Source organism: Pseudophryne corroboree, chromosome 4, assembly GCF_028390025.1.
Source record: "Pseudophryne corroboree isolate aPseCor3 chromosome 4, aPseCor3.hap2, whole genome shotgun sequence".
In the NCBI taxonomy this organism is placed as follows: Eukaryota; Metazoa; Chordata; class Amphibia; order Anura; family Myobatrachidae; genus Pseudophryne; species Pseudophryne corroboree.
The window spans coordinates 325,942,717-325,960,999 of record NC_086447.1 but is presented as its reverse complement, the minus strand read 5'-3'; the positions used below and the strand labels follow the sequence as shown (position 1 = coordinate 325,960,999).

At 47.0% G+C, this 18,283-nt stretch overlaps 1 protein-coding gene across 27 annotated transcripts in view; it reads left to right on the top strand.

Annotated features, from left to right (window-relative positions):
• DLG1 (discs large MAGUK scaffold protein 1) overlaps positions 1 to 18,283 on the top strand; it is a 1,011,951-nt gene that overhangs the window by 877,229 nt on the left and 116,439 nt on the right. For all 27 annotated transcript variants that reach the window (XM_063916386.1, XM_063916392.1, XM_063916391.1 and 24 more), the window contains one exon: positions 17,360 to 17,429. In XM_063916386.1, the coding sequence (XP_063772456.1) occupies positions 17,360 to 17,429 (70 nt within the window). The remainder of the gene's footprint in view (positions 1 to 17,359; positions 17,430 to 18,283) is intronic.

Sequence of the window (18,283 nt, the reverse complement as noted above, 5' to 3'; positions counted from 1 at the left end):
AATATTGTTTTTACGTGCTTAATCAATGCTATCCATATAATAAAACATTTATACATTCTTACATGTCAGCTCCTAATTAGCATATATATGCTCTTACACATTGCGCAGCCACTCTCTTTTTCTTATCCCATTTCTCGTCCTTGAACACACACACAGTGTTCTGTGGCAGCGCATGTGGCAGAGCAACTATTAAATTATACAACCATTGGGTACTGTTTTCCTAGGCGCTTTGTGGCAATATTTTGTTTGTGCTCCCACACAGACACACACAGCGGGCACTGTAAGGGTGCAGGGCGCAGGGGGGGCGCCCTGGGCAGCAATAAAAACCTCTAGGGACACTGGCATATGAAGCAGATACTGCGGAGGCAGTATATTAATAAACCCCCGCCAGTATAAATAATTTGAGCGGGACCGAAGCCCGCCGGTGAGGGGGCGGGGCTTGGTCCTCCAGCACTAACCAGCGCCATTTTCTCCACAACACACTGCAGAGAAGCTGGCTCCCTGGACTCTCCCCTGCTGAACAAGGTTACAGAGGGCAAAAAAAAGGTGGGGGCACATTTTATTGGCGCAGTGAGTGTATTTATAGATATATATATAAAAGCGCTGAATACTAACTGGGATTTTATTCCAGTGTCCAGTGGCGCTGGGTGTGTGCTGGCATACTCTCTCTCTGTCTCTTCAAAGGGCCTTATTGGGGGACTGTCTCCATATAGATATATCCCTGAGTGTGTGGGAGTGTCGGTACCGGTGTGTTGGCATGTCTGAAGCGGAAGGCTCATCTAAGGAGGAGGTGGAGCAGATGATTGTGGTTTCTCCGTCGGCAACGCCGACACCTGATTGGTTGGATATGTGGAATGTTTTAAATGCAAATGTGGCTTCTATTACATAAGAGATTGGACAAAGCAGAGTCCAGGGATAAAACAGGGAGTCAATCAATGGCTTTGACTGTGTCACAGGGCCCTTCAGGGTCTCAAAAACGTCCCCCTTCCCAAGTAGCAGACACTGATACCGACACGGATTCTGACTCCAGTGTCGACTACGATGATGCGAGGTTACACCCAAGGGTGTCCAAAAGTATTCATTATATGATAATTGCAATAAAAGATGTTTTACATATCACAGATGACCCCTCTGTCCCTGACACGAGGGTATGCATATTTAAGGAAAAGAAACCTGAGGTAACCTTTCCCCCATCTCATGAGCTGAACGCGTTATTTGAAAAAGCTTGGAAAACTCCAGACAAAAAACTGCAGATTCCCAAGAGGATTCTTATGGCATATCCTTTCCCCGCACAGGACAGGTTACGGTGGGAATCCTCGCCCAGGGTGGATAAGGCTTTAACGCGCTTGTCGAAGAAGGTGGCGCTACCGTCTCCAGACTCGGCGGCCCTCAAGGATCCTGCTGATCGCAGACAGGAAACTACCTTAAAATTAATTTATTCATATATTTGCTCAGACCGGCAATAGCATCGGCTTGGGTTTGTAGTGCGGTAGCAGCTTGGACAGATACCTTGTCAGCTGACATTGATACCCTAGATAAGGATACCATTTATTGACCTTATGTCACATTAAAGACGCAGTCTTATATATGAGAGACGCACAGATAGACGTTGGGCTACTAGGTTCAAGAGCCAACGCCATGGCGATTTCTGCTAGGCGAGCCCTGTGGACCCGCCAATGGACGGGTGATGCCGACTCAAAGAGGCATATGGAAGTTTTGCCTTACAAGGGTGAGGTGTTATTTGGGGAAGGTCTCGCGGACCTGCTTTCCACAGCTACCGTGAGTAAATATAGTTTTTTGCCTTATGTTCCCCCACAGCAAAAGAAAACACCACAATATAAGATGCAGTCCTTTCGGTCGCATAAATCCTGAAGAGGTCGGGGCTCTTCCTTCCTCGCCAGAGGTAAGGGGTAAAGGGAAAAGAATGCCTGCCACGGCTAGTACCCAGGAGCAGAAGTCCTCCCCGGCTTCTACTAAATCCACCGCATGACGCTGGGGCTCCACTGAGGGAGTCCGCACCGGTGGGGGCACGTCTTCGACTCTTCAGCCACGTCTGGGTTCAGTCTGACGTAGATCCTTGGGCGATGGAAATTGTATCCCAGGGCTACAAGCTGGAATTCGAAGAGGTGCCTCCGCGCCGATTTTTCAAATCGGCTTTACCAGCTTCTCCCCCAGAAAGGGAGATAGTTTTAGCTGCAATTCAAAAGCTGTTCAACAGCAATTGATTGTCACGGTTCCCTTAGTTCAACAGGGGAAGGGGTACTATTCAACCCTGTTTGTGGTTCCAAAACCGGATGGCTCGGTCAGACCCATTCTAAATCTAAAATCCCTAAACCTGTACTTGCAAAAGTTCAAATTCAAGATGGAATCGCTCTGGGCAGTTATCTCCAGCCTGGAAGGGGGGGATTTTATGGTGTCACTGGACATAAAGGATGCATACCTTCATGTCCCCATATATCGCCCTCATCAGGCGTACCTGATATTCGCTGTACAGGGCTGTCATTACCAGTTTCAGACGTTGCCGTTTGGGCTATCCACGGCCCCGGGGATTGTCACCAAGGTAATGGCGGAAATGATGGTGCTCCTGCGCAGGCAGGGAGTCACAATTATCCCGTACTTGGACGATCTCCTGATAAAAGCGAGATCGAGAGATCAGTTGCTGAAAAACGTGTCGCTCTCCCTGAGAGTGCTCCAGCAGCATGGCTGGATTCTAAATCTACCAAAGTCACAGTTGGTTCCAACGACTCGGCTATCGTTCTTAGGCATGATTCTGGACACGGAACAAAAGAGGGTTTTTCTCTTGATGGAAAAAGCCCAGGAACTCCAGAACATGGTCAGAGACCTGTTAAAACCGAACAGAGTGTCAGTTCATCAATGCACTCGAGTAATGGGAAAAATGGTGGCGACCTACGAGGCGATCCCCTTCGGCAGGTTTCATGCGAGGACATTTCAGTGGGACCTTCTGGACAAGTGGTCCGGGTCCCATCTTCAAATTCATCAGAAAATAAGCCTGTCCCCCAGGGCCAGGGTGTCTCTCCTGTGGTGGCTGCAGAATGCTCACCTTCTAGAGGGTCGCAGATTCGGCATTCAGGACTGGGTTCTGGTGACCACGGACGCGAGCCTCCGAGGATGGGGAGCAGTCACACAAGGAAGACATTTTCAGGGACTATGGTCGAGCCAGGAGGCTTGTCTACACATCAACATTCTAGAATTAAGGGCCATATACAACGGCCTATGACAAGCGGAGGATCTTCTTCGCGACCTACCGGTTCTGATTCAATCAGACAACGTCACAGCCGTGGCTCATGTAAACCGCCAAGGCGGGACAAGGAGCAGAGTGGCAATGGCGGAAGCCACCAGGATTCTTCGCTGGGCGGAAAATCACGTAAGCGCGCTGTCAGCAGTCTTCATTCCGGGAGTGGACAACTGGGAAGCAGACTTCCTCAGCAGGCACGATCTCCATCCAGGAGAGTGGGGACTTCATCAAGAAGTTTTTGCAGAGATAACAAGTCTTTGGGGTCTTCCTCAAATAGACATGATGGCGTCACGCCTTAACAAGAAGATTCTGAGGTATTGTGCCAGGTCAAGGGACCCTCAGGCGGTAGCGGTAGACGCCCTGGTGACACCGTGGGTGTTTCAATCGGTCTATGTGTTCCCTTCTCTTCCTCTCATCTCAAAAATATTGAGAATCATAAGACGAAAAAGAGTTCGGACAATACTCATTGTTCCAGATTGGCCTCGAAGGGCCTGGTATTCAGATCTTCAGGAGATGTTCACAGAAGATCCATGGCCTCTTCCTCTCAGGGAGGACCTGTTGCAGCAGGGGCCATGCGTATTCCAAGACTTACCGCGGTTACGTTTGACAGCATGGCGGTTGAACACCGAATCCTAGCTGGGAAAGGTATTCCGGAGGAAGTCATCCCTACTCTGATAAAGGCTAGGAAGGAGGTGACGACGAAACATTATCACCGTATCTGGAGGAAGTATGTATCTTGGTGTGAAGCCAAGAATGCTCCTACGGAAGATTTCCACTTGGGCCGTTTTCTCCACTTTCTACAGACAGGAGTGGATATGGGCCTGAAGTTGGGCTCCATTAAAGTGCAGATTTTGGCCCTATCTATATTCTTTCAGAAGGAATTGACTTCTCTCCCAGAAGTCCAGACTTTTGTAAAGGGAGTGCTGCACATCCAGCCTCCTTTTGTGCCCCCAGTGGCACCTTGGGACCTTAACGTGGTGTTACAGTTCCTAAAATCTCACTGGTGTGAGCCTCTTCAAACAGTTGAATTAAAATGTCTCACTTGGAAGGTGGTCATGTTGTTGGCCTTGGCATCTGCAAGGCGGGTGTCCAAATTGGCGGCTTTGTCTCACAAAAGCCCCTATCTGATTTTCCATGTGGATAGAGCGGAGTTGAGGACGCGTCCTCGATTTTTGCCTAAGGTGGTTTCATCGTTTCATATGAACCAACCTATTGTGGTGCCGGTGGCTACGGGAGACTTGGAGGATTCCAAGTCCCTGGATGTAGTCAGGGCCTTAAAAATTTACGTAGCCAGGACGGCTCGGATTAGGAAAACAGAGGCACGGTTTGTCCTGTATGCGGCCAACAAGGTTGGCGCTCCTGCTTCTAAGCAGACTATTGCTCGCTGGATCTGTAACACGATTCAGCAGGCTCATTCTACGGCTGGATTGCCGTTACCAAATTCGGTAAAGGCCCATTCCACTAGGAAGGTGGGCTCTTCTTGGGCAGCTGCCCGAGGCGTCTCGGCATTACAGCTTTGCCGAGCAGCTACTTGGTCGGGTTCAAACACCTTTGCAAAATTCTACAAGTTTGATACCCTGGCTGATGAGGACCTCATGTTTGCTCAATTGGTGCTGCAGAGTCATCCGCACTCTCCCGCCCGGTTTGGATCTTTGGTATAATCCCCATGGTCCTTACGGAGTCCCCAGCATCCTCTAGGACGTAAGAGAAAATAAGATTTTAAACCTACTGGTAAATCTTTTTCTCCTCGTCCGTAGAGGATGCTGGGCGCCCGTCCCAGTGCGGACATATTTCTGCAAGGCTTGTATATAGTTGTTGCTTACATAAGGATTATGTTACAGTTAAGATCAGTCTTTGGCTGATGCTGTTTTGTTCATACTGTTAACTGGTTGCGTATATTCCAGGTTATATGGTGTGGATGGTGTGGGCTGGTATGAATCTTGCCCAGGGAATTAACAAAAATCCTTTCCTCGTACTGTCCGTCTCCTCTGGGCACAGTTTCTCTAACTGAGGTCTGGAGGAGGGGCATAGAGGGAGGAGCCAGTGCACACCCATTCTAAAGTCTTTAGAGTGCCCATGTCTCCTGCGGAGCCCGTCTATACCCCCATGGTCCTTACGGAGTCCCCAGCATCCTCTACGGACTAGGAGAAAAAAAATTACCGGTAGGTTTAAAATCTTATTTTATAGAAAACGAACGTCGTATATTTAAGTGAAGGATAATTTTAAAGATGTAGTACTTACGGAGTTGGCATTTATTCGAACTCCACATTATGCTATCAAGGGGGTGTTGTATGGTTTGCCGGCGGTCGGGGTCCCGGCGACCAGCTTACCAGCGCCGGCATACCGACAGTTGGGCGAGCGCAAATGAGCCCCTTGGGTGCTCGCTGCGCTCGCCACGCTATCCTACCTCCAAGGGGGTCGTGAACCCCCAAGAGGGAGAAAACATGTCGGTATGCCGGGGGTTGGGATTCCGGCGCCGGTATGGTAGTTGCCAGGAGCCATACCATTATACTCTGAACAGATTATAATATTGTAAAAAAAAAACAGGCCTTTGCAGGTGGCTGGAAGTGTTTTCCCATTTTTGCCAAAAGACACTCTTAGGGGTATATCCAATAAGAGTCTGATCCATTCCAACATGCAGTTGTCGGAATGGATCCGACAACCCCCCTTTCTCTAACGTCCTAAGTGGATGCTGGGACTCCGTAAGGACCATGGGGAATAGCGGCTCCGCAGGAGACTGGGCACAAAAGTAAAAGCTTGAACTAGCTGGTGTGCACTGGCTCCTCCCCCTATGACCCTCCTCCAAGCCTCAGTTAGATTTTTGTGCCCGAACGAGAAGGGTGCATGCTAGGTGGCTCTCCTGAGCTGCTTAGAGTAAAAGTTTATTTTAGGTTTTTTATTTTCAGTGAGTCCTGCTGGCAACAGGCTCACTGCATCGTGGGACTAAGGGGAGAAGAAACGAACTCACCTGCGTGCAGAGTGGATTGGGTTTCTTAGGCTACTGGACATTAGCTCCAGAGGGACGATCACAGGTTCAGCCTGGATGGGTCCCGGAGCCGCGCCGCCGGCCCCCTTACAGAGCCAGAAGAACGAAGAGGTCCGGTGAAATCGGCGGCAGAAGACGTTCCTGTCTTCAACTAAGGTAGCGCACAGCACTGCAGCTGTGCGCCATTGCTCTCAGCACACTTCACACTCCGGTCACTGAGGGTGCAGGGCGCTGGGGGGGAGCGCCCTGAGACGCAATAAAAACAGAAATACCTTAGGATGGCAAAAGAAATACATCACATATAGCTCCTGGGCTATATGGATGTATTTAACCCCTGCCAGTTTTCCAGAAAAAAGCGGGAGATAAGGCCGTCGTGAAGGGGCGGAGCCTATCTCCTCAGCACACAAGCGCCATTTTCCCTCACAGTTCCGCTGGAAGGACGGCTCCCTGACTCTCCCCTGCAGTCCCTACAGAATCAGGGTAAAAACGAGAGAGGGGGGGCACTATTGGCAGCTAAATTATAAACAGCAGCTATAAAAGGGAGTAACACTTATATAAGGTTATCCCTATATATATATATATAGCGCACTGGTGTGTGCTGGCAAACTCTCCCTCTGTCTCCCCAAAGGGCTAGTGGGGTCCTGTCCTCTATCAGAGCATTCCCTGTGTGTGTGCTGGGTGTCGGTACGATTGTGTCGACATGTATGAGGAGGAAAATGATGTGGAAGCAGAGCAATTGCCTGTATTAGTGATGTCGACACCTGACTGGATGGTTGTATTTAAAGAACTACGTGACAATGTCAGCACTTTACAAAAAACTGTTGACGACATGAGACAGCCGACAAATCAATTAGTGCCTGTCCAGGCGTCTCAGACACCGTCAGGGGCGATAAAACGCCCGTTACCTCAGTGGGTCGACACAGACCCAGACACGGATACTGAGTCCAGTGTCGACGGTGAGGAGACAAACGTAATGTCCAGTAGGGCCACACGTTACATGATCACGGCAATGAAGGAGGCATTGAACATTTCTGACACTACAAGTACCACAAAGAAGGGTATTATGTGGGGAGTGAAAAAACTACCAGTAGCTTTTCCTGAGTCAGATGAATTAAATGAGGTGTGTGATAAAGCGTGGGTTTCCCCCGATAAAAAAGTGCTAATTTCTAATAAATTATTGGCACTATACCCTTTCCCGCCAGAGGTTAGGGCGCGTTGGGAAACACCCCCTAGAGTAGATAAAGCGCTCACACGTTTATCTAAACAAGTAGCGTTACCGTCTCCTGATACGGCCGCCCTCAAAGAACCAGCGGATAGAAGGCTGGAAAATATCCTGAAGGGTATATACACACATACTGGTGTTATACTGCGACCAGCAATCGCATCAGCCTGGATGTGCAGTGCTGGAGTGGCGTGGTCGGATTCCCTGACTGAAAATATTGATACCCTGGATAGGGACAGTATATTACTAACTATAGAGCATTTGAAGGATGCATTACTATATATGCGTGATGCACAGAGGGATATGTGCACCCTGGCATCAAGAGTGAGTGCTATGTCCATTTCTGCCAGAAGAGCGTTATGGACGCGACAGTGGTCAGGGGATGCGGATTCCAAACGACATATGGAAGTATTGCCGTTTAAAGGGGAGGAGTTATTTGGGGCCGGTCTATCGGACCTGGTGGCCACGGCAACGGCCGGAAAGTCAACCTTTTTACCCCAGGTCACCTCTCAGCAGAAAAAGACACCGTCTTTTCAAACTCAGTCCTTTCGTTCCCATAAGTACAGGCGGGCAAAAGGCCACTCATTTCTGCCCCGGGGCAGAGGAAGAGTAAAAAGACTGCACCAGGCAGCCTCTTCCCAGGAGCAGAAGCCCTCCTCTGCTTCTGCCAAGTCTTCAGCATGACGCTGGGGCTTTACAAGCAGACTCGGACACGGTGGGGGCCCGTCTCAAAAATTTCAACGCGCAGTGGGCTCACTCGCAAGTGGACCCCTGGATTCTGCAGGTAGTATCACAGGGGTACAAACTGGAATTCGAGACGTCTCCCCCTCGCCGGTTCCTGAAGTCTGCTCTACCAAAGTCTCCCTCTGACAGGGAGGCAGTTTTGGAAGCCATTCACAAGCTGTATTCCCAGCAGGTGATAATCAAGGTACCTCTCCTACAACAGGGAAAGGGGTATTATTCCACGCTGTTTGTGGTACCGAAGCCGGACGGCTCGGTGAGACCAATTTTAAATCTAAAATCCTTGAACACTTACATAAAGAGGTTCAAATTCAAGATGGAGTCACTCAGAGCAGTGATAGCAAACCTGGAAGAAGGGGACTATATGGTGTCTCTGGACATCAAAGATGCTTATCTCCACGTCCCAATCTACCCTTCTCACCAAGGGTACCTCAGGTTTGTAGTACAAAACTGTCATTATCAGTTTCAGACGCTGCCGTTTGGATTGTCCACGGCACCTCGGGTCTTTACCAAGGTAATGGCCGAAATGATGATTCTTCTTCGAGGAAAAGGCGTTTTAATTATCCCTTACTTGGACGATCTCCTGATAAGGGCAAGGTCCAGGGAACAGTTAGAAGTCGGAGTAGCACTATCTCAGTTAGTGTTACGTCAGCACGGGTGGATTCTAAATATTGCAAAATCGCAGCTGATTCCAACGACACGTCTCCTGTTCCTAGGAATGATTCTGGACACAGTCCAGAAAAAGGTGTTTCTCCCAGAGGAGAAGGCCAGGGAGTTATCCGAGCTAGTCAGGAATCTCCTAAAACCAGGCCAGGTGTCAGTGCATCAGTGCACGAGGGTCCTGGGAAAAATGGTGGCTTCTTACGAAGCGATTCCATTCGGAAGATTCCATGCAAGAACGTTTCAGTGGGATCTTCTGGACAAATGGTCCGGATCGCATCTTCAGATGCATCAGCGGATAACCCTGTCGCCAAGGACAAGGGTGTCTTTTCTGTGGTGGCTGCAGAGTGCTCATCTACTAGAGGGCCGCAGATTCGGCATTCAGGATTGGATCCTGGTGACCACAGATGCCAGCCTGAGAGGCTGGGGAGCAGTCACACAGGGACAAAATTTCCAGGGCTTGTGGTCAAGCATGGAAACATCTCTTCATATAAACATTCTGGAACTAAGGGCCATTTACAATGCCCTAAGTCAAGCAAAACCCCTGCTTCAGGGTCAGGCGGTATTGATCCAATCGGACAACATCACGTCAGTCGCCCACGTAAACAGACAGGGCGGCAGGAGGGCGATGGCAGAAGCTGCAAGGATTCTTCGCTGGGCGGAGAATCATGTGATAGCACTGTCAGCAGTGTTCATTCCGGGAGTGGACAACTGGGAAGCGGACTTCCTCAGCAGACACGACCTTCACCCGGGGGAGTGGGGACTTCATCCAGAAGTCTTCCAAGAGATGGTAAACCGTTGGGAAAAACCAAAGGTGGACATGATGGCGTCCCGTCTCAACAAAAAACTGGACAGATATTGCGCCAGGTCAAGGGACCCTCAGGCAATAGCGGTGGACGCTCTGGTAACACCATGGGTGTACCAGTCAGTGTATGTGTTCCCTCCTCTGCCTCTCATACCAAAAGTACTGAGAATCATAAAAAGGAGAGGAGTAAGAACTATACTCGTGGTTCCGGATTGGCCAAGAAGGACTTGGTACCCGGAACTTCAAGAGATGCTCACGGAGGACCCGTGGCCTCTACCTCTAAGAAAGGACCTGCTCCAGCAGGGACCTTGTCTGTTCCAAGACTTACCGCGGCTGCGTTTGACGGCATGGCGGTTGAACGCCGGATCCTGAAGGAAAAAGGCATTCCAGAAGAAGTCATCCCTACCCTGATAAAGGCCAGGAAGGATGTAACCGCGAAACATTATCACCGCATTTGGCGAAAATATGTTGCGTGGTGTGAGGCCAAAGAGGCCCCTACAGAGGAATTTCAACTGGGTCGCTTCCTACATTTCCTACAAACAGGACTGTCTATGGGCCTAAAATTAGGGTCCATTAAGGTTCAAATTTCGGCCCTGTCTATTTTCTTCCAAAAAGAACTGGCTTCAGTGCCTGAAGTCCAGACGTTTGTCAAAGGGGTACTGCATATACAGCCTCCTTTTGTGCCCCCGGTGGCACCTTGGGATCTCAATGTGGTTTTGGGGTTCCTAAAATCACATTGGTTTGAACCACTCACCACTGTGGAATTAAAATATCTCACATGGAAGGTGGTAATCCTGTTAGCCCTGGCTTCAGCCAGGCGTGTCTCAGAATTGGCGGCTTTATCTTATAAAAGCCCTTACCTGATTTTTCACACGGATAGGGCAGAATTGAGGACTCGTCCTCAATTTCTCCCAAAGGTGGTTTCAGCGTTTCACGTGAACCAGCCTATTGTGGTGCCTGCGGCTACTAGGGACTTGGAGGACTCCAAGTTACTGGACGTAGTCAGGGCCCTGAAAATATATATTTCCAGGACGGCTGGAGTCAGGAAATCTGACTCGCTGTTTATCCTGTATGCACCCAACAAGCTGGGTGCTCCTGCTTCTAAGCAGACGATTGCTCGTTGGATTTGTAGTACAATTCAGCTTGCACATTCTGTGGCAGGCCTGCCACAGCCAAAATCTGTAAAAGCCCATTCCACAAGGAAGGTGGGCTCATCTTGGGCGGCTGCCCGAGGGGTCTCGGCTTTACAACTTTGCCGAGCAGCTACTTGGTCAGGGGCAAACACGTTTGCTAAATTCTACAAATTTGATACCCTGGCTGAGGAGGACCTGGAGTTCTCTCATTCGGTGCTGCAGAGTCATCCGCACTCTCCCGCCCGTTTGGGAGCTTTGGTATAATCCCCATGGTCCTTACGGAGTCCCAGCATCCACTTAGGACGTTAGAGAAAATAAGAATTTACTTACCGATAATTCTATTTCTCATAGTCCGTAGTGGATGCTGGGCGCCCATCCCAAGTGCGGATTGTCTGCAATACTTGTATATAGTTATTGTTACAAAATTCGGGTTATTATTGTTGTGAGCCATCTTTTCAGAGGCTCCTTCGTTTATCATACTGTTAACTGGGTTCAGATCACAGGTTGTACGGTGTGATTGGTGTGGCTGGTATGAGTCTTACCCGGGATTCAATATCCTTCCTTATTATGTACGCTCGTCCGGGCACAGTATCCTAACTGAGGCTTGGAGGAGGGTCATAGGGGGAGGAGCCAGTGCACACCAGCTAGTTCAAGCTTTTACTTTTGTGCCCAGTCTCCTGCGGAACCGCTATTCCCCATGGTCCTTACGGAGTCCCAGCATCCACTGCGGACTATGAGAAATAGAATTATCGGTAAGTAAATTCTTATTATTCAATGGACGGCTAAATCCGACTGTCAGATTTGGCCATACACAGGGTCCTGTCCTGCCGCTGCTGTCAGTGGATGCGCTGACAGTAGCGGCCAGGGGTGCAGATGGCGGCGGGCGTGAGCGGGGCGGCAGCGGGGGAAGCAGAGGCCGGTGGGAGGAGCTGGCTGCAGGGGGACATGTCTGTGGCGGAGTGGGAAGGCGCTGCAGCGAGAGAGGTGCCAGGCACCTCTCTCCCTGCAGCGCCTCCCCCCACCGCCGAAGACATGTCCCCCGCTTGTCTCCTCACCTCAATCCGACTTGTTTTCAAGTCGGATTGAGTTTGTCAGAAAGGGGGCCAAAACCTGTCGGATTTGGCCCCATTTCCGACAGAAGTATGTGGATCGGCAGCTATTCCGCCAATCCACGTGTTTTCCAACAAGTCGGGAATTCCCGACTTGTTGGAAAAAATCAGCTCCTATTGAATAGGTCGGAACCCCTTCCGACCTATTTCTGTCAGAAGCTGCCGACAGTCATTGAATACACCCCTTAGGGAGAAATCAAATCGCTTACTTCCGGTTCAGACTTTATTCAGAAATGTTCCTGAAAATATTCCATGGGGCTTATCTGTCCCCAAGGAAAAGATGGGAAATGGGGCTGACCTTTTTCATTGTTTTTATAATTGTTCCGGTATCAAACAATTTTGGAGGAGAATTGGGGTGTTTGACAGCTTGTATTTGGAGAAAAACTTCCAGGTGAATGCAGAATGGACCATTTTAGGAATACTTCCCCAGAATAGTAAAGCCACAATAGAAAAACGTAAAATACTTATGGTAGTGTCAGCTGCAGCAATAAAAACAATACTTTAAATGTGGATAAATCCAATGGTACCCCACATGTCCATGTTTTTGGAGAAATTGTATCACATCTTTAGAATGGACTGGGTAGAAGCATCCCGGTAATAAAGGGAAAAACCACTAAAACGTTTTTTGAGATATGGGAATATTTTATGAAGACACTATTGCCCCTAATTCAAGATGGAAATAAAAAAATACTTTCAGATATAATCTGGAATGAGGATTGCGGAAATAGAGAATCTCCATGCTCTGCTACCACTGTTATCCATACTTACAGGAACCTATATTTATAACTATTCCAAACATCCAAGCCCAATATTTCTGCTGATGGGGGGATATATAACAAGAGCGAAGCAGCCTTACACCAAATCTCAGTTAATCAAGGTGGAATATAACACTGGCACCATAGGTATGGAAGCGGTTAAAATACCGTTAGTCGGGATCCCGCCGGTCACAATGCTGACGCCGGAATCCTAACTAGCGGTGAAATACATTCATTTAAAAAAATAAATCAGACAAAAGGCTTTAAACCAATGCTGTGTGTGTGTGTGTGTGTGTGTGTGTGTGTGTGTGTGTGTGTGTGTGTGTGTGTGTGTGTGTGTGTGTGTGTGTGTGTGTCATGCATACATAAATACATTGAAGTGCCGGAGGTCTTGAGATAGGTGCCTAGTATCATGTAAGACCACCTCTAGTCCGTCGAAGTGCAGCAAGTCGATGTGGCATCGATTCCAATGAATGGAAGATTTCTGGAGATATGTTAACCCATGCCATCTTGGTAGTGTCCCAGAGCTCCCTGATATTTGTAGGTGCAAGATCTTGGGTGCAAATGGACCTCTCCACCGTATCCCATAAATACTCAATTGGGTTCATGTCGGGCGCACGTGGTGGCCACACCATGCTCCTTGAACCAGTTCTGGACAACTAGGTACCGATGACACCAATGCATTATTCTGCTGCAATAGTCTATCATTGTGGGGGTACATGAAATCCATGAAGGACTGCAAATGATCACCAAGCACTGCAGCGTAGCAGATACCAGTCAATGATTTGTTCCGACAGACCTGCGGACCCAACCCATGCTACATAAACACACCCCGGGCCATTATGGAACCACCACCAGCCTGCACGGTACCTTGTGACAACTGGGGTCCAAGGCCTCGTGGGGTCTGCGCCTTACACAAAACTCTACCATCAGCCGTAAACAACTGGAACCAGTGACCACATGTTTCCAGTCCTCCAGGGTACAATTAGTGACATACAAGCCCAGGTGAGGCGCTGTCTCTAGTGTCGTAGTGTTAACAGGGGCACTCTGGTAGGTCGTCTGTTCGCATATCCCATGGAAGCTAAAGAACGCTGCACTGATCTGCTAGATATGCGTTTGTTACCTCCTGCATTGAATGTGGATGTAATTTAAGCCAGTGTCGCTGGTATGTTACACGAGCATTTCTGGCCAGGGGATCAGTACGAGATCCCGATGTTCAGGAGACAGACGTCGGGAGCCTGACAGCCGGCATCCCGTCGCCGAGCGCAGGGTGTCCCCTCGCGGGCTCGCTGCACTTGCCACGCTTCGGGCATATCCCAAGGAAGATAAAGAACAGGTTTCTATTCCCCTCCGAGTGGTGGTGTGGACCACCACCCAAGAGGGGTAACCAGCCGGAGGTCAGGACTCCGACCGCCGGTATTTCAGCTGGTGTTGGGATTCCGGTGTCTGTATCCTGACCGCTTGGATCCCGACAGGCGGTCAATTGACTGCCTCCTCTGGCCAGATGCTGCTGGTCACAATTATTAAGCACCAGTGGTTGGCCACTGTGCTGTCCATGATAAGTGGTATTGCCTCCCATGAGGTATTCTTAGTACACACGTGACACCATAGATCAAGGAATGTTGAATTTTCGCCCAACTTTAGGAAAAGAATGGGCCATCTGTCGGGCACCCACTATCATGGCCCGTTCGAACTCTGGTAATTTGTGTCATCTTGCTATGAGCAGCCTAGCCGGTGTTCAAACTGATTCATGAGATGTCTGATTACAATTAATGCAGATCTAGCCATTTCCAAGGTTGCACAATAAGGTTACCATTACCTTTACATACTGCTTATTATGACTTTTGGCACTTCAGTGTATATATTAAAGAAATTCAGGTGTGTGTATATAGCACTTATTTAGAAAGTCTCCAATTAAATTCCTGCGTTTGCTTCAGTCTAATGCAGTGGTTCCCAAACTGTGTGCCGTGGCACCCTGGGGTGCCGCGGGACACTTGCAGGGGTGCCTCAGGTTGGTGGTCAAGGACCAATTCAAACTATTTATTGTCAATTTAATAGGCAAAACCAGTGCTGATGGCTTCCAGTTATAAAATATGTGGACAAACAGAAGCACATCTTGTCCCTCACCACATAACTGACCCTAAGGATGACATATAAACATAATTTACTTAATCTAATATTTTTTTCTAAATTTCTCAATAAGAAAAGTGTGGCCTAGGGGTGCCGTGAAAAAAAAATCTTACACTCCAGGGTGCCGTGACTCACAAAAGTTTGGGAACCACTGGTCTAATGTATGCATTGTGAGCACACAGATTTATATGCCGATAAGATTCCATAAACAGTTTCTTTTCATCACCATGGCTCTCTAATGATCTGTAGACAAGAGTACATGTATGTCTTGAATTCAGAAAAGGCAGCAGTAGAGTGACTGAGAATGATTTTCAGAGTATAATGGAGGCCTTCTGGTAGCTAAATGCTTTGTTGGAGGCAAACAACATTCAAAACACAATATGAAGCTTGCTGTTATGGTCATAGAATATGCAGCGTTTTTGTGAGACCTTTTATTTTCAGAACACTATTGTGAAAGCAAGCCTTGAGCATAATCCAATTTATACAAATTGTTTAAAATTCATTGATTATATGGAGAGAAAAGAACCGCTACTATATAATACATAAATCTAATGTTTTAGATATGTAGGATTCTGAAGCCTCAAATTTGAGTTAGCAGCTCATTGTTAACTGTTAATGCTCAAGTATTCTTTATATAGTTATTTCACCTAGTAAATGATTCAGTCAGGCTGAACTTTCAGTAATTCATTCCCATCAGCTAATTCATTCCCATCAGCACTTGCATGTGTTCACTAACCTACAAGGTTACAGCAAGAGTATCTTTGTCTTTGACCACCAGCCCAACATGACCACGAATGTTTAATTAAACCTTCTGTATATGGCCTGAGTGGTCCTTCTCATGTTTCCACTTTCTTTACATTTAATTTAGTGTTCAGGCTTAGTGACCAGATCAAAACATGACAAGTTCGTAATGCATTTAACAACCAGAGCTTTGTAAATGGAGATCTTGTCCTTGGACTCTATAAAGAAACATTATCAAGTCATAAAAGTTAGTTATATTTGTATGTGTTTTTTTATTTTGTTAAATGGGAATAGGAGGCCGGAGGTTTCATATTTTTAGTACAAAAAAAATGTATGTCACACACTGTTACTAGCATTACAATAATCATATTAGGAATGCCCAAATACCATAGTTCACCCCCCTGTGAAACATAGCAAATAGAACAACATGCTTTCTGGGAAATAACATGTGAATACCGCGTTTTGTAACAGTCAATTGAGACTGAATGAAAAAAGGAACAGCGATGGCAACTGTAACACTTGGATGTAGAAACATTTTTATTTTATTTTTTATACTAGTTCAATCCTCAGCAGCCATACGGGATAACTTGACCGTTGGGGAAGGGGTTGGTGCCAGTCTCCCCACAAGGAAACACAAATTGGATGTATTGGGAAAGCTAACATGTAACAAAGTACCAGCATCTGGCAATAATTATAGAGGCTTTTGCGATTTAATAGCAGACGATCATCCAGTGACACCCCAAGGTCCTGTTTCCAAGCATCCCTTCGTGGGAGTAGTCTGGTATGGTTTGTTTGTTTGTTTGTTTGTTTTTGGGGGGGGGGGGCGTTTGCTATTGTGGGCCTACCTTTTTTTCCCCAGAGGTCTCTTGCGGTATACTTGCATTAGTGCAAGAAGGGAGTGGCTCCCTGGGGAAGCTAGTTGTTGAAATGGTGCAGGAAACACAGGGTCTGGCTCTCTCGTTGGGTTGTGCGCACAGTCTGGCTGTACGCATGATGTCAAGGTGTAAAAACACTAATGAACTATATCTTCAGTATATATTTAAACATCAAAGAAGATCTGTTGAGACGAAACGCGTTGGGCCTATACTGACCACCCACATTTTACAAGCAGTTTTTTGAATTCCTATCCTTTTAAGTGTATTTTTACTGCTTATTTATGGACAAAAAGTTTTTTTATGCTTGTTTTTTAACCATTATTGGAAACTGTTTTTACTCTCATATATATTAAAAAAATTTAAATTTTAAAAGAAACATTTTTTGGCTCCTAACTTTAAGCTTTAAAAACATAGTTTTTAGCCACACTCGTCGCCGGTACCCCTATCCCCCCAATTTTATACCTTTTTAACATTACCATACCAGTTTTGTATTTTTAGGGGTGGGCTGACACTTTTTTAAGGTTAAGTGGGCGTAAAGCTTTTATAACGGAAGTATTTAAACACAATCGTATAGTTTTTACTGAGATTTTAACCTCACAAGTGGCGCTGTACTATCTTTTTTACATCAAAGAAGGTCATGTACAGTTTTGATAGGGTTCCCTTAAATATTAATTACACCATTTTAATGGATCCGTTTGTCTTTGCATATGTACCATTAGCTGTCGGTCATAGTTGTGACTCTCTGTGTTTCCATCCATAATTAAATAGAAGCTCATCTTTTATATGGTCTTATTTGATCAACCCACAATGAGGTTTTTAGACCGTAGTTCGCATTTCTGTTTAGAAAAAAATAAGCAGGCAAATATGAGTTGTAAGGACTGCTGTGCATCTGATTATTTTGTGTCTTTTTGTGGCGTATAAAGCCAATCCTGCTTCTCTTCAACAGGGTTGAGAAAAAAGAGCGGGCTAGGCTGAAGACTGTAAAGTTTAATTCAAAAGCAAGAGGAGACAAAGGGGTAAGTAGATTATATTTGAAAGAGTTTTTGTTAATGTGGTCTTCCTCAAATTTCTGTCAGTGGGCTTAAATTAGTGGGTTTTTTACTTTTAGCTATGTACTGACTGGTTTATATTGGTCAAACATATTAAATTTACAGTTTGCGGTCTTTGCAGCATGTTCACTATGTACAGATTAGTTTTCCTACTGTGTAAAGCATCATATGAGTTTTGCTCTTAATGGGTGGTCAGACGGCCTATTCAAGATATGAACACTTGCAAAGTCTTTCTTTTTCTTTAATACCACTGCGCATGCATATAAGTCGCACTACACATGTACAGTGATGGTTTTTGCGTCAGTCACAGTAAGGATTTATTTGTAAAGGCAGGCATGGTGGGGGAGTGGCATGACACACTGTTTTGGGGGTTATGTCACAGCTGGTGACTGCAAAACCATACGCATTTGCAATGGTTCCAGCGTCTTACTTCCCATGGCCCTGCTGCGCGAGCATAGGGTTACTTAGATGGCCGATTATCATCCAAGTGGCAGATCTGAGACACTTACAGTGGGTGTCGCAATATAAATGCCAGCTTACGGGATTGCAGCTGCAAAGGCATCTGCGTATATCTCTGAGTAAGGCCCATAGTACGAAGCCGTTGTAACCTGAATATGATGCTGCTAAACGGTGACAGTTTGCCAAATGACAGCCAAGCCATGAACACAACAGCATTAATGGTCTTACAGACAATTGGGGGATTGTCCACGTGCTGCTGACATGTTTTCTACAGGCGCACATATGTTTACAAAAGTAGACATTAAGCAGTTACAAGTGAAAAATGTTTGTCAGCATCAGGAACTTATAAATTCTCGTACTGA